Below are 22,828 nucleotides of genomic sequence, written 5' to 3'. Positions count from 1 at the left end.
TTTTTTTTTTTTTAAATTAAATTTAACGAATTTATTGCAAAATAATGTAAAAATTTCGAAACCCGAAATGTACTGAAGAGACGATAGTTAATAAATGAATTATAACTCAAAAATTTGAATATATTCCGGATTCCGGAGTTAATCTTCTTGCCAATGATCGATTAGGAAGAATAGTGAACCTCTAGTGCGGAAAAACAATTGCTTTATATTTCGAGTTGTTAAGTGTATTATTTCATTATCTTCGGCAGTGATATTATGTTTGCGGGGGCAACGTATTACAGCGCCAAATGCTGATATAGTATAAAACATATCATTCCGGTCGACTAGCAAACTTTCAGCGGATCCTAATAAGCTGCCAAGCAGTTTCAGTTGTAAGCCAGCATTAACGATTTTCGACGAATTGCTAATATACAGTTTACCGTCTTCATCAGCGATTAAAATTTCCTTTTGATGATTGAAAGCAACATTTCGCGGTTTAACTGGTAAGCTGACAGCGATATCTTCATATTTCTTACTCAGCAATGGATATCGAAACCATTTTTGCTCGAAAATATCATAAGCCATTAAATGTGAATCGTTAGCTAGAATAAAATAAATGAATTGTTCCATACCACGTTTACCCATAGCCGGTCCCAATTTAATATCCAATAATTGCTCAGGTGTTATTTTCATAAATTTTTGACAATCAATCCGTAACACTTCCATGCCGTGACGTATGAAATCAAAAGCCAATAATTTCGGAAGACAATTATTTTGCTTAGCTGACCAATCAAAGTCCAAAACCCATAAGCGTTGAAAATTATCCATCTGTGACCATCGCGCTTGTTGTATTAGACGGCAATTCCTCTGATGATTGGTATTATGGAATGAACGATGGGGAAACACTTTGGGAATAGGAAATCGTATACATGTCGTTGGCCATTCGGTTTCAATAAGTGTTGGAAATATTTTACTTTTCGTTTCAATGCTAAGGTACACATGATTATTATTGTTTGTCGATATGTGCAAGACACGATAAGGTTCATTTAAGCCAATTCTAGTCAATAACCATGATGCCGATGAAGTAATGAATACAATTAGTGCCGTTAATAATATGACTGAATTATGCATGAACATGTCAATAACTGTTCTTTTTCTATGGACGAGTGCTTAATCTGCACATATCGTTAATAATTTATATGAAGCGGCGTGTACCAATAAATGCCAATAAATAAAAGGTAAACTTCGATTAGCCAAACGACAAACGACATACGTTGAGCAATACCTTACTTAAAAAATTGATTCTTCTAATGTATAGGAAAACGTGCATGTACTTAGAAAGCACTCCAAGATCGCTATATTCACCCAACCACTGCCGTAGTGGATTGCGTCAAATTCACTTAACAGTCGATTATAGTGTTTTTTAACTTTTTGTGTTTTTGATGATCTTAGCAAAAAATACTGCATGCAGGTTAAAGTTAAAATTGATGCCAACAGAAGTATGCGACTATAAAGCAAAATTCGAATTGGAGTGCAGTGTCTTAAAGAATCTAAAGGCATATTAAATTTTTTAATGCATTTGTAATGACAACAAATGATCAAATGAAGGAAAAGTACCTTTCCAACAAACGTCAATTAATGCAACCGCCCGAACCAAGAAACCAGAAAAAGAGATGTACATAAATTATGGATTGGCGCTTGATAAATTTGTAGACTTTTTCTGATCACCACAAAGTGTTTGCAAAATCGAAAAGCAAACCTTAGCATTGGTATACAGGTTTACATGGATATTGCTAAGTATTGGAAATCTAAACCGATTTAAGCATTTACATCTGTCCATCTATCCGTGTGCTTAATGTCCTCTGGTAAATGATATTGCTGCTCGTAAAAATTTAGAAATCGTCTTTAAAGTGAGGAAAAACATTTGAAGCTCTCGCACCCAAATTGATGCTGAGAAGTGGCCACGCCTACTCTACCGCAAGAACGTCTCTGTTTTTAAGTATCAGGAAAAAATTAAGTTCATTTTTCGATGCGGTCCAATGATAGAAAAAGAAATTTTCCACGTATATGTTGTGCGTGATCGATCCCGTACAATGTATAAGCAAAAGGGGGAAAAAATCAAAGATGTTCACCGCCGAGCTCATACAATATTAAAATTTAATTTTTTTTCTTTTTATTTCATGTGTGCGGATGTAAAATATTCGGTCAAAATCTAACATAATTTTGTTCCATGTTTGAAATGCGAATTTTGGGAAATTCTGAGATTATCTTTTAATAAATAATTCTTTTTTTTTCGCAATTATGCAAATCAAAAATGATGAAAACTTTGATATAGATATTAGAACGTCGATATGTCGATGCGTCAATGCGCGCAATATTAACGAAGCCTGATTAATTTCTTAGAGCATCAAAATGGTGAAAATGCCAGATAAATCTGTTTAAAAATGATTCGACATTCTTGAATAAGATTGAGGTTAAATCTATTTAACCGTTAGCCCGCAAATCCACGAAAAGAGAACCTAAAGAGAGCGTTGGCGCCAGTTTTTCAAAACAAAAAAAAACGGCTTTACTTTCTCGATAAGGATATGTTATAGCGTGACTACTCCGTATGAAAAGATGCATCAGTTATCCGGCCGAGCAGTACGTAAAATGTGTTTTTGTGAGCTCTGAATACGTCTGAGAATACTGTGTCGAACAGAGCGGCAATCTTGGCAAACATTACTTTCCCCGAGTTAATTAGGCAGGAGTATGAAGGCAAATGACACGATGCGATGCTGAAATTTGAAAAAAATCAGGCTACAGCAGCTGAAGGAAACTGTTAACATCAACGGTGAAATCTTTCTCTGAATTACTTTGGCGAATCTCTTTAAAGTGAATTAAATATGTATGTTAGGTATGTTATGTTATGATGAAAAGGCAATTAATGAAATCGGGCATTCTGTCCGTCTTCTCCGTCTTGTGAACCATGATACAAAAAAAAAAAAAAAGACATACTTACTGAGGTTACCTAACCTCAAAAAATCGCGAGCCAGTGTCTGGGCGTCTATCTCGTTATCGAGCAAACTCAATCGTAATTTGTATTTTCTACTCGTTAGCAATTTTGGGATCGAAAGACTTTTCTCATTCGACAGTCAGAAAAATGCATACTTTGTCGACGGGTGTCAACTCTCCAGGTCGTTACAGCGAATCCATAATCCACAGCTACCACAGCTCAGCTGCTCTCTCGGCAATGGAGTCCATATCTGTCAGAAAGTTGGGGGGGAATGTTCAACAAAAAAAAAAACAATCACGATTTCTTATTAGATTTCTTACTCTTAGGCGAAAAATGGTCAAATCATTCTCCCTGTAGAGGTAACGCTTCATAAGCTAGCAAAGAGGACTTTTTCTATTTCGAAAATATTCTTATTCATTACTTTTAAATAAATTTTATTTTTATCAACATTTCCTTTCCTCCCAATCATCAAAACCTATATCGATTTTGATTTCAATAAGTAACAAAATTATATTCAACTGAGACCGATTCCTTTACACTTATCATCGTTGTTCTCGATTTTTTCCTATGTGTCGTTTTCATCATGTGTCTAGTGTAGCTTATCAATGTAATGGATAGAAAATACAGAGGGTAAAGTTGTTCTCAGTATTTGTTGCATTATAAGGCGTGCCTGTCATTTTGGAGAATTTTTACCACAGGTACCACACAATTGCGCAATTGAACAAATGGACAAACGAACAGAGTATATGGTACTGCAGGCGTGTCCTTTGGTCAATTTCAATCAGTTTAGATCATTTTGGAGATTAACTTGCGTGCTAGAACTTTCCATTTTTTTTTTTTTTTTTTTTTTTTTTTTTTGCTGCCAAACGAATGTTTATCACAGACAGATAGACGGACAGACTGATCAAACATATGTGTACTTTTAGAGAGTCTGTGAAGCATGCTCGTCATTCGGTGGTGAGTAGAAAAATCAGCAACACTCAGCCGATTCGATTGAGTTTTGTCCTCTTTTTTTAATCTTTTTTACGATAGAGGCGATGAGCATAAAAAAGATTCGGTTATAGCTGAATATAATTTTCGTAATTGTCTTACATGTTTTATGTTTACTTTAGTTTTCAAGATACCGAAAATGTATGCCCACCTCGATCAAAGTGAATGAGAAATGAGTCAGCGTTTCTTCGGAGAAAGCATGCAGCTAAGAAATCGAAATCTGGCTCGTACATTATTCTATATATAAGAAATATTGTGCGCACACAAACACGCACTCAAAAGACAAAAAAACTGAAACAATCTCGAAAAGAACCGTACATTTGTAATTATTTGCATCCATAACTTACGATCGCGTGGAGAGATTTGTGAAAAATTTTTACCCTGGTATTCAATGGAATCGTTCGCATATTCCGTCTGAACAGTTAAATAGTTGACAAATATATCCTGTTTTACGTTAATTGAATGATGTTTAATACTATCAGTTTTTGTACTTTTTCAATGTCACATCAAAAACAAGTAAGAAAATCAAGTTCGGTCGGGACCGAATCTTTTGCACCTATCACAGTTTACCCCCCAACAAAAAAAGAACACAAAAGACGTAAAAGAACAAAATGCTCCTGGATTTGTTTTTTTTTTTTCTAAATAAAAGTTTTTGTCGTGCAGTCATGTGGGCATTGTAGGCGTGTCCTTTGAAAAGTTCTAGTTCAGGTCAATTCCAAATTTTTTTGCAAATTTCTCTTCATTTTCGCTAATGGGAACATATTTACCACAAACATTATAAAGTTGCGCAAACAGACCGATGGACAGACGAATAGGCGAACATGTTTAGGTGCATTCAAGATTTAAAACTGATCAAGAATTTGTATACGTTATGGAGGTTTTTAAAGCTTGTTTCTGCACGTTATAAAAGTGTTGAAAAAAAACAATTCAATTTTCAGAAAGCCATTGTCAATTTTTTCCAATTTTTACACACAGATGCGGCAGCATCGTCCACAGAATATGCGTTCAATTTTGTGCATCTTTATCTGCTATAGTTTATGAGTAATGAGCGAAAAAGCCAAGCTTTCATTACTTTTGAAAAAGAGTGCTGCTCTCAGTTTACGCGTCGCTGTGGGCGTGTCCGTCGACAGATTTGGCCCATTTTCAATACCAACCTGCATAAAAGAATTTGCTGCACTGTTTCTTCTGTCAAATTTGAAGTCGATATCTTCACTTTTGTGGCCGGGATAAAGTTTGCAATCGACATTACGCAGAGGGACAGATAGACAGACGGAGATGCTTAAGTTGATTTACGATTTGATGCTGACCAACAATATATATATTTTGTGGGGTCAGTGATGATGTTTCTTTCTGGGCGTTGCAAACGGATTGACAAAATGAATATACTCCCCATCCTTGCCTATGATAGGTAAAATAATACTTTTATATGTTGTTCACTTTTTATATATCATAATTAAGAGGCACACGTTATACTCGATGGCCACGTGCCACAAATACATCTATTATATCATTGGTGTTGCACGGTTAAGGCAACTTTGCCCCTAAGAGGGGATTTTTTCTTTCTTTTTTAATATTTTCAAGGGGAAAATGCTGCTATATTCTGTTTACACACACACAAATGCTTTTAGGTGTATTTTATTAGACAGCTTCCACTATAAAATCGCGCCCGTCGAGTTCAAAATGTACATAAGTACATGAAACTTAAGGGCCTAAGTGAGGCCTAAGGGCCAAATGATCTTGAGCTATATTTGTGAATCGAATCGCATAAAGTACATCTTAGTCACACTTTGTGTGCCTTGCAAGCAAGGTCCGTACAGACTAATCTTTTCATTATAGTAACATTTTTAGTTCCCCGTCATCGTTTCATGAATTGTTTAAAACATACCAATCCATTCACTTAGGGGATCCTCTACCCTATTCGTGTAACATGGTGACGGTCAGAAAAACAATTAACAAAGGCAAAGGGTTAGGACAATGACCGCAGCCTAATGGTCGTGTGCCCATAAATTTTCGATAAATGTTATGCCTTTACTCGCTATAGTTGACCGCACTTAAGATTTGAACCCATGAACAATGACTCATTGAAAATATGATTGATTAAGTGGTGGGTGGATTGTCCACGAGCTGGGGTAAATAAAAAAAAAACCCCATAATTTATTGCTATAATGCGATTTTTTCGCCTTCTGTTAGGCTATGAATGAAGCAGTTATCGCTTAACCGTTATCTCGAAGACTCTTTCCCCAGTTGCAGGTGTAAATTATGGTAAGCAAAAGATAAGCAAAACCTATCGGGTTTTATCGAGATTGATTCAGTTTCTTGGCTGATGGCGAATTTGCTTTTCCGATCAGTTAGTGTAGAGTGTTTATGTCAAAATTTCCGCTTTCTATCTTCCAAAATAAGTCAATCAAATTGACTAACATTTGCAAGCATATGCATATGGGTGCCTAAGCCGTCTATAGGTCTAGCGTTGAAATGGCCCGAGTCAAGATTAATGGCAGCAAAATATTGCAATTAATTTCTAATGAATGAAGGGTATCAAAACTTCTAAACCAGACCATATACAATTTTTGCTCGGATGTGGTTTTTTTTTCAGGTTTTGCCCATTTTGTTATTGAGTCATGATAAGATAAGAAAAACTCTCATTTCTTGCATTAATCATAACAAAAGACAGAAAGAAAGAAAGAAAGAAAAAAAAAATAAAAATAAAAAATAAATAAATAAATAAATTTGCTAATGTACGAAATAGTTAAAGGTTTCCGATTGCATTCAGTGTGATTTTTCAAGTTAACAACATTTGGTCATAATCGACGCGAAAAATAGTAACTTTTATTTATTGTTGTTGCTTTTTGTGATTTCGTAATAACTGCCAAGAGAGAAAGCGATAGAGAAAGTGAGAAAGTAAAATGTGTATGTGTTTGAAGGAGATCATAAAATGTCCGGCCCGAATAGTGTGCTGGTAAGGCAACTCAATACGCGTATGTCTAACTGCAGTCCATCCATATTTTAAAATTGAATTTTTTTTTATCTTCGTTTACTTTCTAAGCATTTTCACAAAACCTTTTCTTCTTTTATTTAAAACGCAATCAATAGATTGATATATAAATGCCAGCGATTTGATTAATTAATTACATTATCGTATTATTAAATTATATTTAATTTCAAATATACGTGAATGCGATACGATTGTCATTGCTTTGGAAAAATTCTAAAATATTTATATGTAAGCCGTGATCATCAATTAAGAGCATATAGCATGTTATGTTTCAAATTTTCAATCTACAAGAAAGGTCACTTGAATAGGCCATTACGGATAGAAAGAAGTTCGTTGCGAAATGGACTAAAGGGTGTCTGCGATCAATTTCAAAGAGTTATGAAAAGAAGTGGAAGAAAATTCTAAAAAAAAATACTCATCTCATTGTTCGAATTATTAATAATTAAAAGCGAATTCGTTCGTGAATCCAGCGCGCAACAAGCACGCTTTGTCACACACTACAGAAGCCCAGCTTGTCAGAGATAAACAGAAATAATAAATACAATAAACTTACCCTTATATTATTACTATTAAGTAGAAAACCTATCGCGACCTAGAAGATCTATTGTACTCGCCCGTGCCTGTAGACCTCCAGTTTTAAGATTTTTATGACATCTTGTTTGGCAGAATCTGCATGAATCGGTATCAAATGTAGCCATGTTTTTCAGATGGTACCTAAGGGACCCGTGCGGAAGGCGATGACTAAACGTAGGACGCTTCTCCCTAGTTCAAGTGGTTTGTACGCCTTACCGGTACATTTTATGAGCGTTTTTGCCTTCCATTGCTTCCATCGGCAGTCCTTTTTATTCTGTGCGATACCAGCCTATTAATGTGGCTTCTTGGTCTGCCATAGAACGGTTCATGAACGGTACCATGGCCCCTCGGGCTTCCCTGTTGCCTAAACAGTCAACCATTTCGTTGTCCTCAACACAGGAATGGCCAGGCACCCATATTAGATGCACCTCATTATGCCTGCGCAGCTCATTCAGGGTTTGAAGGCACTTCAACACCAACGTGAATGTTATCATTCGCTCTCTTAGGAATTTTAAAGCGGCTTGGCTGCCAGAGTATAAGCAGATGCGCTTCTTAAGCATTCGGATGCACATGCGGTGATTGCGTAGAATTCTGCTTGGCATATGCAGGGATTGCGTCCACCTTTCCCTTATAAGTGTAAACATAACTTTCTCACGTCCGCAGTGCGTCTAAAATTCGTCAATGTTTCCCTACTTACCTTATTACTGAATGCATTATGTACGTGCAGGCAGATAATCACACAACAATTTATTCAAAGTATTTCGACATAAATTGATTATATAATAAACCGGTAAGAAAGTTATATTCGGCTGGTGCCGAATCTCGTATATCGAACACCATTTAAACATTTCGCGCCCTATGCTTTTATTTATTTGCATAAATAAATGAATGGAAGAAGGAATTTCTCTTCCACCTTTTAACTGACTAAAAGATATAGTTAAATAAGATTAATCTATCATATCGTGACGCCCACCATACCTAATTTAGAACTAACGCATTTGCCTTGTCGCCATCTACTCTTCAAGCGCTTTTATTCGATATCCATTAGACGGTACTTATTGTTCAACAAAAGTTTATACACCAAGTCGTGGCGTCCACCATAAATCATTTAGAATCAATATGCTTAGCTTTTCGCCTTCTACTCTTCAAGCCCTGTTATTTGATATCCATATTAATGGTATTTTAACGAAAAAATTAACCCATTACGTTGCGGCGCCAACCGTAAATCATTTATAATTAACACACTTACCTTGCCGTCTTCTGCTCTGCCAAGTCCGCTTATTTCATATCCATATCGCTGGAGAATGTTTACAACGGACGCTACTTAGGCGGACAGACGGACATGTTTAAATCGATTTAGAATTTGATGCTGATCAAGAGTATATATATATATATACTTTGTGGGGCTTCTGATGCTTCCTTTTGGGCGCTGCAAACGTTTTCACAATATGAATATACCCATCATACTTCAGTAATGGGTATAAAAATGCGCCTTTAAATTCAGTGTCCGTGACATAATCCATTTTCACAACCAGCAATTTATCAAAGGCAATTATTGCATTTTTTTATTATATTGTAATTATATCGTAAATTTTAGCTCTATCTCTTGGACGTTCACAGTCGCATTTTACTACTACGTCATCTATATTCTAATGGTATTGAACTACATTGTTGTATATTGTTGCGTTCGACATAATATTTAATAAAAATGTATATCTATTAATGAACGTAGAAAAGTATAACTAAGTGACGATCCGAAAACCTGACCGTACCGTTTCAGTTAGAGAGTTACAATAGCTGAAAAAGCGAAACAATTGCAGATAATGTAAATTATTATTATTATTATTATTATTATTATATATCTAATTTTTGATTGAAAATAAAAATTTCGACAAACTGTTAACAATGATGAGGATTTGCCGATCGGCCTATGAAAACAACTTTCAATTTATAAAAATTTTACAATTTGTGTACATATATATATATATATATATATATATAATTGCGATAATCGATCTTGAAAATTTCCCCGAAAGGGAATATTATCTTTTTGCTTTAATTACTATATATTATTATATTTATTAATTAATTTCTTTTTATTTATTAATTCTCTTTATATTGTAGTTGCTGTGAATGCGCTCTCAAAATAATTCTAAGTACAATTATGTCAGCTTTGCTTATCGTAGTTGTGATTGGATTAATTATATACTTTGCCGTCTACTATAAAAAAGACGAAGTACCTCCGGAGACACACGCCCAAGCAAAAAATCTTATCGATCAATTACCAAAGGCGATGGATAAATTTCTTAAAGCATTACAATAGATAATAAGTGTTAGAAAATTTTTGGCCATTATTTAATTAGAATTATTTTCTTTGATAAAAAAACATTTTTTAAAATTCTTGTAAATAAAAGTTGTAAAGATTTATAAAGTTATTTAAATTTGACAACTACAAGCAATATAGGGGGACACAGCTCATCATTAAATACCGTACAATACTTGTTTTAATTTACAATTATTCATATAACGACTTTTCAAAATAAGGCTTTATATGGGCAGTCAACGAAAAATTAATCCGATCCGAAGCAATTCCAATAGCATGGTTTCTTGGGCCAAACCATGTCGGTGTCGGTATCAAATCTCATCAAAATATCACAAAAATTGCGAGCTGTAAGTTGAATAAAAAGAAAAAAGACGGAAAGACGGACAGACATGCCTAGATCGATGCAAAAAAAATTGATTCTGAATTGATCGATACGGGTCTATCTCAAGTCCGCGCAAACTTAATAGATCCTTGTGCCGTAAGTGCCGTAGCGTATAAAAAGGATCCGTCAAATAACGAACATCTTTGCTCTTCTTATATAAAAATTATTATTATTCGTTACTACTTTAGCTTTTAAAATTGCACGAATCGCAACATAAAATATTAGTATTTCACTTGAAGTCACTCACGTTTTCATATCCTTCAAAAATATTAAACAAAGTCAATGGAATCTAATTCAATGGTACATAAATATTTTAATATTGCAGAGAAGAACCTACAAATTATAAAAGTAGTAATTATTGTTGTATATTAACGTTTGTAATGCAAACATTTCCTAGATTCCATAAGTTGACCGCCCAGTTCCCACAAAATCGACGCCCAGATTTCACAATATGCCTTGCCTGTCTGTTCCTCTGTTCACGTTTGATGTCTGCTCAAGTATCCGGAATTTCTCGACAAATAACGCTTAGTATTCATACCTCGCTATATTAAATCGTTGTCAAAAATTTTAGAACCTCCTCCAATACAACCATTCTTACGAGAAGTAAGTCCTTATATGACTCATAAAGAATCAACTCATAATTTATAATGATTTAAAATATAAACATATTTATAGTTATATGACGGACGTTATAGCACGCATACATTTACAATCGAGCTAACCGCCAATTTTATTAAGTTTCAAACAAAGAACTTCGCGTCTGCATTTACCCATTTTTTACTCAGCTCATTAAATCATATATGCTGTTGCTTTCCTGCTATCGCAGAAGGGGAAGCATGACATACATGCATATATAAGTTATGTCGACTCTATGCGTTATAAATGAAAAGACAAATGTAACCGTAACCTATTGGGCGCAAACGCACTTGCGATATTTCATAGCACTTGATTACTACTATATCTTTCTCTTTCTTAGTTCTTTCTCTGCCGGCAAAATATGTTTGCAGGCAAAACCCAAAGCTGACACATGTCGAAAATATGCACGCATTCGAGAGCATCCAAGAAAATATAACATATTGTATATATATATACGTATGTATCTTTTATGAGCACAAATATAAAACTAACAAATAATTATATAAACGATTGTTTAGTATTATTTTTATTGTTGCATGGTTTATCCATATTGCGACCTAAAAAAAAACTTATCATACCATCTAAGGCTCGTATCGTGCACAGCTTAAGACTTCTTAGTAATCCTGTGACCTTCTTTGGCTCAGAACACCGTACGGCGTTATCAATTGTATTTAAGATACACACACACACACACACACCCTTACACATGCCCACGGACAAATATCGTGTCTTGCCAGCAAAAGAGGAAAAAGGCACACTACACATGCGTTTATATTTGCTATCTGCTCTGGCCTTCAAAAAGGATTTTTAATCTGTGCACTGCGAAACCTTCGAATACCTTGGCTTGTTTTTTCTTATGACAAAAAAGTCAGTGTTTCTTTATTGTCAGTAGGGATAAGTTACATGAATGCTTTTGCGTCATTCAAAGTGCCTTTGTTCTTTAATTGAGAAACATGTCGTCGTGTGAAACAAGTCTAGATACCAGTGATTTATATCACACAGCTTTGGATTCTCTAATGGATTCACTGCACATTAATTCCACCCCTAAATTGGAATTCTTTACACGTTGCAGTACCATAGAAAAAGTCTCAAACTCTCAAAAAAAAGATCAGGAAAAAGCCAAGCACGTACAAATTATACAAATTAACAACGATAAGCAGCAGACACCCAAACGCTCGATACCCTTTGCTAAAAAGCAAAGACTATTCCCAGGAACACCCGTAGCCATACAAATACGTAAACAAATTGGCCAAAATCATCAGCAACGGCAGGTCATTATTGAAAACGTGGAGAAAATAAAAAGTCGCCCAGATCAAATCGTATCAAAGAAGAAGCCTTCTCGTGCTTGTTTGCGTGTGTAATTTACGACACCGTCGTCAGTCCTTTGAATATTATAGATGTAAAACTTATCTAAATCGAGATTCCTTCACAATGATTTAATCTCGTGTGCAATTTGTCACGCGGCGTGTACAATAAAAATGTACAAATAATAAAAAAAAAAATGTTAGGTTGTAACAGATGAATCATCTTAAAGGCGAAGTGCTTTACTAATGACTAGGTTTTACTTTATAATTTTGAATAAAATATATACATAACATGTGCAAAAAATAAAAGAATCCTTGTGCATTTACTAATTCTCCACAGCTCAAACACAATTTTGGTTTGCAACAAACAATTTATTACCATTCCATAGCATGGAAAAATCACATATGATACCAAAAAATATTGTTACAGGGCAAACTGTATGGGTAAAACAGAATGCGACGTGGGAATTAAAGTCGTATCCATTACTTCTTTTCAATGCATTCTCGACTCTAATTTTCATATTTGAAAAACCAATTAAGAGTTATTATGTCGTGCCTTTTCATTCGACATATATGCTTTGCATTGATTAGGACATTATTACGCATTCCTCAAATTCTATGCTTAATAAAAAGTTGGGTAAGATGAGGACAATCATTTTCGTGAGTTTTTCTTTAAAATAAAGTGGAATGTTTCGTTTCCATTGTAACTTAAAACAAAAGAAAAGGTTTATAAAAATAGAAATTTCTTAAAAGGATTGTAATAATTCCATTTTGCAATACAAAACTCTATTTCTCTTCTTTGTATTTTCAATAAAATAATAATAAAAAAAATTATTATTAGGATAATCGTTTAATATATTTTTCTCTAAATTATTTAAGAGAAATAGATGATAATATTTAAAAATGTATAATACTAAAATTATTAACTAGAAATATTAAATAAACATGTGCAACAATAAATAAAAAATTATAATTGTTATATTTATAAATTGCAGGGAGATTTTTATTTATAAATTTTATACTTTCGTTTCACTTATTTTTCGCTTTATCGCATTAAAGAAAATGTAATCGAAACATTTTATCGATTTTTCGTTGCATTCTGACTTGAAAACTTCATACGCTTTACGGTAATCGGTTATCTGCATAATAGATTTTGTTTACAATGTATAACAAATTCAGTATATTTTCATAAAAAACTAAAACGTTATTATCTTAAAAGAAAACTCGAAATAAGTGAATAATGGATAAATTAACGACCATAAGTGCAACATTATTTATGGCAGCCGATGTATTTGCCATTGTTAGCTTGGCAATGCCAGACTGGATAGTAACCGAAGAAGCTGGTGTGTTATGAAGATGCTTGTTATAATTAAAGGCAAATTAACTTTATTAATAATAATATATGTTTAGGTGATATACGACTCGGTCTTATGTGGACTTGCATGACTCTTTATAATCGCCCTCAGGTTTGCTATACTCCAGAGTTACAACCTGAATGGCTGGTAGCTTTGGTTTGTATATTCATCGGTTGTATATGCATTACGACAACTGTCATTTTATTAGCCTCCAGTACATGGGATCGTAATGTAATACCTTATGCTCGTTGGGTAGGATTCACGGCAACAGTTTTATTTTGCCTGGCCGCCGTTGTTTTTCCATTGGGATTTCATATTGAAGAAATTGGCGGTCAGGCCTATCAATTGCCTAATACTTATAAAATTGGCATATCCTATATACTTTTCGTATTGGCTTTGTGGATAACGGTAGTATCAGAACTCTTTGCAGGAAAAGTATGTCTACCACACTTTTAGAATATAAGAAAATTGTAAATATAAGTGTTGACAGTTCGAAATATTTCATTTATGTTCTCAATCCTCAGATACGGTTGTGTTAAGCTTGCTCCTTTTATTTCCATCACTGCCCAATAAAGTGTATATGTCCTTGGTCATTCTTAGCCGATTTTAACATGTCCATCTGTTTGTCTGCCGTTTGTTGTTGAATGGTGGAATGGTCGAAATAATTACCTTATAAAAATGAAGCTATGCATATATTGGGCGATCGCGATATCGTCCAACGTTTATGATTCTAATTCTCTACCTAGTGGATGATGTAGTGATTGACATTGTAAAGCAGATTCCCAATCTTGGCTTCGTAATTAATTCACATTTAAATGGTGATGATCATACCGATCTTATGACTGTACCGTCTCAAGCCAAGTTAAAATTAATTAAATGACTCGTCGTGCCACGTATATCGTATTGAGCCAACTTTTACCGCAAACTTGACTGCGCCCCGAGCACCAAACTTCTTGTTTTTAATAAACTCAAGTACGACAGAATATCACAGACTTTAAGTTCTTATCTTTCATCGTTTCTTAAATGCGATCTTCGTGAAAAAATCCGGTTTGTCCGATTCGAATATACGATGAATTTAATTCTTCTAGACCAGAACTATTTGGGATCACCAAGGCTATTTTTGATCAACGCTGTAAAATTATGGAAAGCGCTACCGTCTGATATCAAGGCTGCAGTTAGTGGGTATAGCTTCAGAGCAGCAATCGGGAAATTTGCGTTATATGCCAATAAACGTGTCTAGTAAAACAAGGGAACCAAATAGCAACTTACTATCTGTTAGAGCTGTTGACCAAAAAATTCGTACATACATCTCCTAGAGTCATTTAATAAAATATTTCGTACTGCATATGCATTGGCTGGAGACAGCAGAAACGTAGAATTAGGTGAGCGTAACTTCCTTAGTTGTTAAGTATAATAATTAATTAAATACATTTTAATGATAGTATCATTAAGCATTCATGTTTACAAGTGGGCGAGTGGATAACGTTTAGCTCTATAATATTCATCGCCGTGTTAATAATTTATTTTAGATTTTAAGATGCAAATATATTTAAACTAATCATTTTTAAACGATATTTAATTTATTGCTTAAATAAAAAGCGTTTTTGAAAGTAGATGCAAATAGGAGTAAGAGGGACATTTAAGTATATCATCCATTCTAACGTTGTTAGCTTTCTGAACAAAATTATTCCATCGTTTTTATACCCTACACCACTTGTGGTATAGAGTATATTAAGTTATGGCAGTCGTATATAACACGTAGAAGTGCCTTTTATTATACGGATCGATTCAGAATCATAATGTGAATTGATCTAAGCCTGTCTGTCCATCTGCCCGTTTGATGTCTGTCCATATAAATTTGTGTTCAAGCTACGGGTCACAATTTTCGATTTCTTTCGATGAAATTTGGTACGGTGGCATGTTTTGGTCCAAGGGCGAACGCTATTGAAAATAGTTTGGATCGGTTCACTTTTTCGACGACACCTTGTATAACGACTTATTTTGAAAAGTTGTTATATAGAAAAAAAATGTAATTTTCAAAATTTCCCGGCAAAAATGGCTAAGTAATAGTATTTTTGTATTCTAAATTGGTGCGAGAACTTTGGATCAGTTGTGTCAATTGTTGGAACCCCTCTCGCATAGCGAAAATTGAAGTTCGTGCGACGAAAAGTTATTATTTTTAGCGCTTCACGATGAAAATTATATCACAATAGCAATATAACATAAGAAAATTAATTGCATCGAATTTGGACCATCTCGGACTATTTTTTGGATACTACCCTAATAAAGATTTTTATGAAATTTTATCCTTTGTAGAGCAGAAAAGTCTAAGTTTTAATATGTGGTGATCGAAATTGACCCCTAATATATAGTAATTTCATACAAGAATTAACTCTATAAAATGTCGACCATCTACGCCTATTTTTGGATTCTGCCCCATGTAAGGGTTGTACTGTACGCAGATGAAAAATATGTCTCTATATAGAAACAAGATATAATTTTTGTGCTCTATAATAAAAATAAGAATTGTGTTAGACCATCTGATGAGGATTATTTAATGATCGACCTTGCTCGATTATAATGTTCTTACTTGGTAAATTTTGGAGACAATTGAATGTAATTTTATTTGCTTTTTTAGCAAAGCAATGTTTTAAAAAATTGAATTCTAATCTACCATTTATAGAGTGCACAGTTTTAAAGGACCGCCGCAAGGTATGCGCACTAAAAGTGGAAGCTTTCATTTATATGTAATATCGTTAAGAAAGGCAAGGTAGTCCCCTTCTAGAATAAGCCTTATGCGATCTCTGCGAATAGGGGAAAAATTAAGCAACAAGGAGAGCATACAATTATGGCTAGAGTAGAGCAGACTGCGATTCATTTGCGGATTTCTAGATCCTGCACAGATAAAAACTGCATAAAAATTACAAAATAACCAAACAACATACTAAATTCGCTCACGACGCACGAATATCCAATATCCAGCCTGTTTCCCTAATTCGATTTTCGCCGTTTATTAATTGAGTTACAATACTATTTATTTATTCACTTTTGGTTTCGCGAAGACTATCCCCTCGAACGATCGCACGATTGATAATGTATAATTTTTTTTTTGATTTATCTGATTCGCTTGCAAAAAGAACTATAAAAACAACTAAGAATATTCGCTGTTTTGTTTTTCTATTTTATTAACTTAATTTTTTCATGAATTATATTAATAACTAAATAATACATTGATTGTCTATAAATGAGTTAATGCAATATATTACTCATCACTCAATAAGTGTCAGGTCTGATAGGTACACCGTAACATTGTTGATAGGTATATGTTAAAGATTCATGACATGTTGATCATTAGTTTAAAAGGTTAAAGGGTTATTTTCATGCGATATGTGACGATGAATGAAACATAGATTCAGCACTACACTCCAGAATCGAATTGGCCAGGGACCGACGAAAGCCGTCGATGATGTGTCGTTTAAAGGTTGGCACTATCCAGAAATCAATATGGGGCTGGCAACAGTGATGCAATATATGTATCAGCCAGGAGAGTTGTTGAGTGATGCGTTAATTTTATGAAGCCATTCGATAAAATAAATACACACAATAATTGTTACTTTGTTTTATATATATTTTGCACAAAATTACAATTATAATTTACATAAAAAAGGTAATAAGTAAGTAAAAGTTACGATACAGCTGACATGATTTATTGAGCTAACTCAAGGAACATAAATAATTTAATTTTTAAACTTTTAGACTTAGTGTATAAGAGGCCTTTTCAATCTAGCTATTTCATCGCATTCATTTAGAACAAACATTGGCAGAAGATTTACATGATTACTCAGTCTAATCAGATACTTGTAAGAACAAGGGAAGTAGCGACTTACGGCTAAAATCTCTCCACTAAAGAAATAAACGCTACCTAAATACATCGGATGGGCCACGGGAGTGTCCAATGTGTTTACCTTCTCTGCCAAAAAAACATTGTTGTTAGTTTAGCTTCTATTCTTGTATCTTTTTATGGCGAATCGACTCCAAGACGTCACTAACGATTTATTTTTCATTTACTTTACAAAGCACTGTAAGTGAATGGATAGTGATAGTTGTATTAAGATTAATTAGTGGTTACCCATCGGAAACTTTGATTTACCTGAACAACTAAAACGGGCATATCTTACTTCAAGTTGCAAAAAGGAAATGTTGGAAGCAATTGAATGTATGTTCCCGAGTCTTCAAGAAGAATTGAACGTAAATAACTACGTGAGCCGCTTTCACACACTCGTATATTTAGAAGAGATGGAGTGCCTTGCCAATATCCGCAAATATAACCGCGAACGAGCGCATTTTACACGCGAGGGAAAGTATTTAAGTCTGGACATAGAACATCTTTCCGAAAGTCGTCCTTCATTGATAATTGGAGACAGAGTTAAAGCCGAAAACCCCTGGGCCGAAGGCGAAAATGCCGAACGGAAATATATAGGAGTGATTCACGAAGTGCTCCGCAATCGAATTCTAATTAGATTCGATTACAACTTTCAACAAAGATATAATTACGTAGATTGTCGTTTAGAATTTTATTTCCCACGTTATGAGTACCATAAACAACACTACGCCATCTCACAAGTGGGTGAAAATTTAGGGAAATAGTTCTTGTTTCCCTCCCAAGCACAAACGCGAGGATATCCGCAATTAGACATAAAATTAAATAATGAGAAAAACATTTTATTAGACAATCGTCAGTATAGATGGTACAATTGCAGACTGAACTTTATGCAGAATAAACCCTTAGCATATATACTACGAGGAGAATTTCGCAACATGCCGTACGTAATTCTTGGACCTCCCGGCACAAGAAAAACGGCAACGCTAGTGGAGACCATTTTGCAAATATTTAGATTGGTACCCGGTGCACGTCTGCTTGTAGGCACACCATCCACTAGTTCTGCTGATGTAATAACGACGCGTTTGATCGAAAACGGCGTGCTCAAAATGGGTGAGCTTATACGTCTAGTATCCCACAAGGAGATCAAAAAAGGACTTATACCAGAGCATTTAATGCCGTATTGCGCAACAGGCAACAAATCCTGGGATACTGGGCTAAGGTACCGCTCCCAAGATGATATAATTGTGACTGAATCCGGACTCAAAGTAAAATGTCAAATGAAGTATTTAAGGCGCCAGCGAATAACGATTGGTACTTGTGACACCCTAGGAAATCTGTTGCAAATGCGTTTCCCACCCAATCGTTTTACGCATATGCTAATTGATGACGCCGGCCAGTGCACAGAACCTGAAATTATGGTTGCTGTCGCTCAAGTATCAAACGAGCGTGGCCAGGTAATCCTTGTTGGAAATCCCAATCGTCAAGCAGCCATTATAAACGAATATGCTCGTCAACGCGGTTTATCGACATCATTTTTGGAGAGAATTCTTTCATTTGCTCCGTACTTACAAAATTTTGATCATTTTCCCTTTGCATGTGATTGTTTTAACAGTCGCCTGGTTTTAAGATTACTCAATGATTACCGGTCGTTGCCGGCCATATTAAATGTTTACGATGAACTGTCGATACCAACGATAACAGAGAACTCTAAAGAAGCTGAAATGCGGAAGTAACTTGACGATTTACTGCCGCAATCACCATATCGACCCAAAATACATGGCATATTCTTCCACGGAATGCGTTCTGAAGATATGCAGGGAGAAGACTCGCCGTCGTGGTATAATCCTTACGAAGCGAAGATGGTAAGTTGTCTTTAGTTTAAAAACACAGTATTTTATAACATTTTTTTTTCCAGATTTCCAAATTTACTCAGTTTGTATTTAATGCAATCAGGTTTTACTCTTTTATAAATATACGTCTTAAGTTGTATCGATGAACAAATGGCTGCTCATTTGCGTCAAGATCTCTTCAAACAGATTATTATTCAAGATATCGAGATCCAGTTCCAGCTGTAGTTATGTGCATGACATATCTTGGCAGGAAACTTCGTCATTTAAGCAAAAGCTCTCAAGCTCAATCCGAACGTGGCACTTCAGTTTGCGAGGAGGCCTTGTCGAATGTGCGCGCGATGCGTTCGATTGCTTGTGAATACCGAGAGATGGAGCTTTTTATAAGCGAAACCAATGAAGCTGCTCGACTGGCTCAAGAGCTAGGCTGTGGTCTTGCAATCTTCCAAAGGTTAACAAATTTCTTTTTATTAGTTTGGTGCTATCAACACTTTTTCGGCATGTCGCATGTCGCTTGATGCATTAATGGCTTTTCTAGTAGCAGCTCAAGGTTCAATTTTATTAAACACAATGATACGCGGAATGACCGCTGGTTCAAGGATTTTTGAGTTAATTTCTTTCTCTTAACGGCAAATATGTAACAAATGCATGCGACATGGATTAGGATTCATCCATAACAGGAAACTGCTTAACGTCGCGATATCTCGACCTCGTTATCTCCTAGTAATCTACGGCAACCCCGACATAATCGTTTTGACTGCTCATTGTCGTAACATTCTGATTTGCCGGAAATTGTCTGACTTGAATTACTTTTGATGATTTATTTTCTTTAAGAACTTCCACATTCTTTCAATTATCAATACTGTTATTATTAACTCTTCGTGCTGTACTAAATTATTTTATTGCCTTTCTATATTTATATTATTATAAAATCCTCTCTTCTCAATGTTGCCTTTGTTTAATGTTATACAATTAAACCATCGTCTAGTTGGAGCTTATAGCAACAAACACTTTTTCAGCCGCTTTGATCAAACTGGCCTTTTCTGTTGCTATATATTAATTTATATAATTTATATTGGATGGGTTGACAGCGAAGATTGCGTTTTAATTCTTTTTTTTTTTTGTTTATATTTGATATGGATTGGACCTTTTAACTTAAATCTAGATCCATCATCCAGTAACTACATAGAAATCCATTGCTGATATTCATAATTTCACGTGATGATGAAATAATGATGCTTTTTTACTAAATTTTTTGATTTTTTGCTTTCTAGGTTATGTTTAACTCATTGGTGATGAAATTGTTTACGTTAAATTGAGTAACGTGCTGTTAACTTAAATTTATATCCATGATCTAGTAACTTTATAGAAATCCATTGATGATATTCAAAATTTCACGTGATGATGAAATATTAATGCTTTTTTACTAAGATTTTTTCTATTTTTTGCTTTCTACGTTGTGTTTGACTCTTTTCTTTATTTCAATTGATTAACACGCTGAATCTGGTTGTGTACACCCCAACGACAGCATGAAGACTGGCGTTTTAATTCTGAAAATTTCATATCGCGAAATTTACGATGCACCAGTTAAACCATTTTTTCGGAGTGTTTACAAAGAAGAGAAAAAGTTATACCGTACAAAACTTAGAGATGGCAAACTGATCTACTTAATGATTTCGATTTATCGATTTATGATAATGAATGGTTACAACAGTTTCGTTACGATGATTTTGTAGTTTATTGGAATTATTATTGACATTACTACATGAAAAAAAAAATTGCTTTGTCTTGTAAATAAGAGTCGTCTAAATGAAGTCAAAAATACGCTACAAAGCAGTTTCTCATGCCCAACTTTATCGATGACATATTCTACATCTGAGAATACTTCAGCGTAGTTAGTTTTATTTTGAGCAGAAACGAAACGGAAATGGAAAAATCCATTCGTTCAAATATTTTAGAAAATGTTACTAATAGATTAATTAGTGTACACGAACTTATATAACATTTAGTGGGTTATTTGGTTTATTATATAATTATTCGTGCGCATTTTTATTGAAGTAGAAAGTGATCCAATCTTAACATATTATTACAAATGAATGTTAAGAGTATTGATTTTTCGTAGCTGTATTTGTAGAGGATTCCTGTTATTTTGCCCCTATCCTCTTATTCTCATCTTATTTCTGCTCATTTGTCTTGCTTCAAGATGAATGAAGGATGTCTAGGATCAATAAAATTTGTGGAGTTGTATATATTCAACTGCAATGAAATGCATTCGTGAAATTTTCTTCGGAGCCGTCAATTCCGATCGGTAAATTCCACCCGTGTATCCATATAATGCTACTAGAAAGATTTGCCGACGGCTTTTGTTAATTTGGTCCGTTAGATAATGTTATTTTACAGAGTTGGTCCGTTAGATAATGTTAAGTTTTTGTTTTGCCGACGGCTTTTGTTAATTTGGTCTGTTAGCTAATGTTAATCCTAATGTTGGTCCGTTATTTTACAGAATTGAATCCCTTTGGTCTGTTAAGTTCGGCATTTAACATAGCTGATTGGCGTTAACATTTAAGTTGTTAAGTTGGGCTTTTAACCATTTATATATATTGTAAGCGACTCTGTGCTTTGCCTCTTTATTCAGGTATGCTTTGTTTAATTTGATAATAAAAATTATGGCGATCTACTTTTAGGCTAACTTGTATTTTTGTATTGTTATTATTATTACAAATTTAGCCAGAGAATAAATTCTTTTCTCTAAAAGCGGTAGCATCAAAGAAAACTCTACCCCACTTGAGATAAAAAATAAATTATACTTTGAAAAACCAAACTAATTTGCGTAAAAAACACATAATTCGTTTTGTATTCTCAAATAAAGTTATAGATACCTATCGATTTAATCTGTAAAGATCTCAATAACAGTTACATATTTAAAGACAGATTGTGAAGGATTGTAAAGGATTAGTTTGAAGAATTATTGAATTAAAGAACTGAAATAAAGAACAAATCGAGCAAACGTGGGACATAATAATTGTTATTGCGGACGGACTTGCCGACCTCTCTCGTTTTGAAATTTACTGACTACTGATTAATGTTAATAAAAAACTTTCCAATAACAAATTTTGCATTCGATTGCCGAAAAAATTCAGTTTACTCAGCAGCTTAAAGAAAAATGGATAAATAAATAAAATTAAAATATTAAAATTGTCGTAAACCATTTGAATACAGGGTGCTTTTCTACTCTCTAACGATGTTCGAAGTCTTGCATGCATTAGTGTATTTCGCTACCGCGGAGGCAGCGTCAGTTCTTTCATCGGGGTGATACGCAGTTATTATATTAAATCATACCCTTTGACTCTAAAATGTAAGGAAAATTTCTACTTCGACTGTAATGTGACAAGAACATCCCTTTGCGATTCCATGAAGCAGTTCACGGACTTAACCTACATCGTTTATAGACTAAGAGTATCTCCGTATTGATGAGAGTGCTTGTCATTTCTACTTGGTTCGATATTAGAAAAGGGCCAGTATTTTTTAATATCTTAGAATATTGATGATAGATTGAAGATTATTGCTGCCAC

At 34.4% G+C, this 22,828-nt stretch overlaps 5 protein-coding genes across 5 annotated transcripts in view; 4 read left to right on the top strand and 1 right to left on the bottom strand.

Annotated features, from left to right (window-relative positions):
• The window catches only part of LOC119644942, a 2,023-nt gene extending 1,925 nt beyond the window's left edge, over window positions 1-98 (top strand). Inside the window, exon 5 of the mRNA XM_038044685.1 lies at window positions 79-98. Coding sequence (XP_037900613.1) covers window positions 79-98 — 20 coding nt within the window. The remainder of the gene's footprint in view (window positions 1-78) is intronic.
• Window positions 1-1,319, bottom strand: LOC119632223. Its single transcript, XM_038025029.1, has one exon. The coding sequence runs from the start codon at window positions 1,114-1,116 to the stop codon at window positions 139-141; it is 978 nt and encodes a 325-aa protein (XP_037880957.1). The 5' UTR covers window positions 1,117-1,319; the 3' UTR covers window positions 1-138.
• A 5,427-nt stretch (window positions 1,320-6,746) lies between these two features.
• Window positions 6,747-10,191, top strand: LOC119631962 (protein midgut expression 1). Its single transcript, XM_038024608.1, has 2 exons — window positions 6,747-6,917; window positions 9,651-10,191. The coding sequence occupies exons 1-2, from the start codon at window positions 6,865-6,867 to the stop codon at window positions 9,847-9,849; spliced, it is 252 nt and encodes an 83-aa protein (XP_037880536.1). The 5' UTR covers window positions 6,747-6,864; the 3' UTR covers window positions 9,850-10,191.
• Window positions 10,192-13,304: 3,113 nt separating this feature from the next.
• On the top strand, window positions 13,305-15,005 carry LOC119631625 (uncharacterized protein C16orf52 homolog A). Its single transcript, XM_038024008.1, has 2 exons — window positions 13,305-13,514; window positions 13,582-15,005. The coding sequence occupies exons 1-2, from the start codon at window positions 13,412-13,414 to the stop codon at window positions 13,980-13,982; spliced, it is 504 nt and encodes a 167-aa protein (XP_037879936.1). The 5' UTR covers window positions 13,305-13,411; the 3' UTR covers window positions 13,983-15,005.
• Window positions 15,006-16,957: 1,952 nt separating this feature from the next.
• On the top strand, window positions 16,958-20,448 carry LOC119632067 (probable RNA helicase armi). The gene has a single exon (XM_038024769.1). It carries the CDS (start codon window positions 18,297-18,299, stop codon window positions 19,140-19,142), a length of 846 nt encoding a protein of 281 aa, XP_037880697.1. The 5' UTR covers window positions 16,958-18,296; the 3' UTR covers window positions 19,143-20,448.
• Window positions 20,449-22,828: the final 2,380 nt, after the last annotated feature.

Source organism: Glossina fuscipes, unplaced genomic scaffold (genome assembly GCF_014805625.2).
Source record: "Glossina fuscipes isolate IAEA_lab_2018 unplaced genomic scaffold, Yale_Gfus_2 1, whole genome shotgun sequence".
In the NCBI taxonomy this organism is placed as follows: Eukaryota; Metazoa; Arthropoda; class Insecta; order Diptera; family Glossinidae; genus Glossina; species Glossina fuscipes.
This window is presented reverse-complemented; position numbering and strand designations above follow the sequence as displayed.

Coding starts and splice junctions, on each gene's coding strand:
- LOC119632223 (XM_038025029.1), bottom strand. CDS start 1,116: ATGTTCATGCATAATTCAGTCATATTATTAACGGCACTAATTGTATTC.
- LOC119631962 (XM_038024608.1), top strand. CDS start 6,865: ATGTGTATGTGTTTGAAGGAGATCATAAAATGTCCGGCCCGAATAGTG. Junction 6,918..9,650: donor CCGGCCCGAATAGTGTGCTG/GTAAGGCAACTC, acceptor TTTATATTGTAG/TTGCTGTGAATGCGCTCTCA.
- LOC119631625 (XM_038024008.1), top strand. CDS start 13,412: ATGGATAAATTAACGACCATAAGTGCAACATTATTTATGGCAGCCGAT. Junction 13,515..13,581: donor GATAGTAACCGAAGAAGCTG/GTGTGTTATGAA, acceptor ATATATGTTTAG/GTGATATACGACTCGGTCTT.
- LOC119632067 (XM_038024769.1), top strand. CDS start 18,297: ATGCAGAATAAACCCTTAGCATATATACTACGAGGAGAATTTCGCAAC.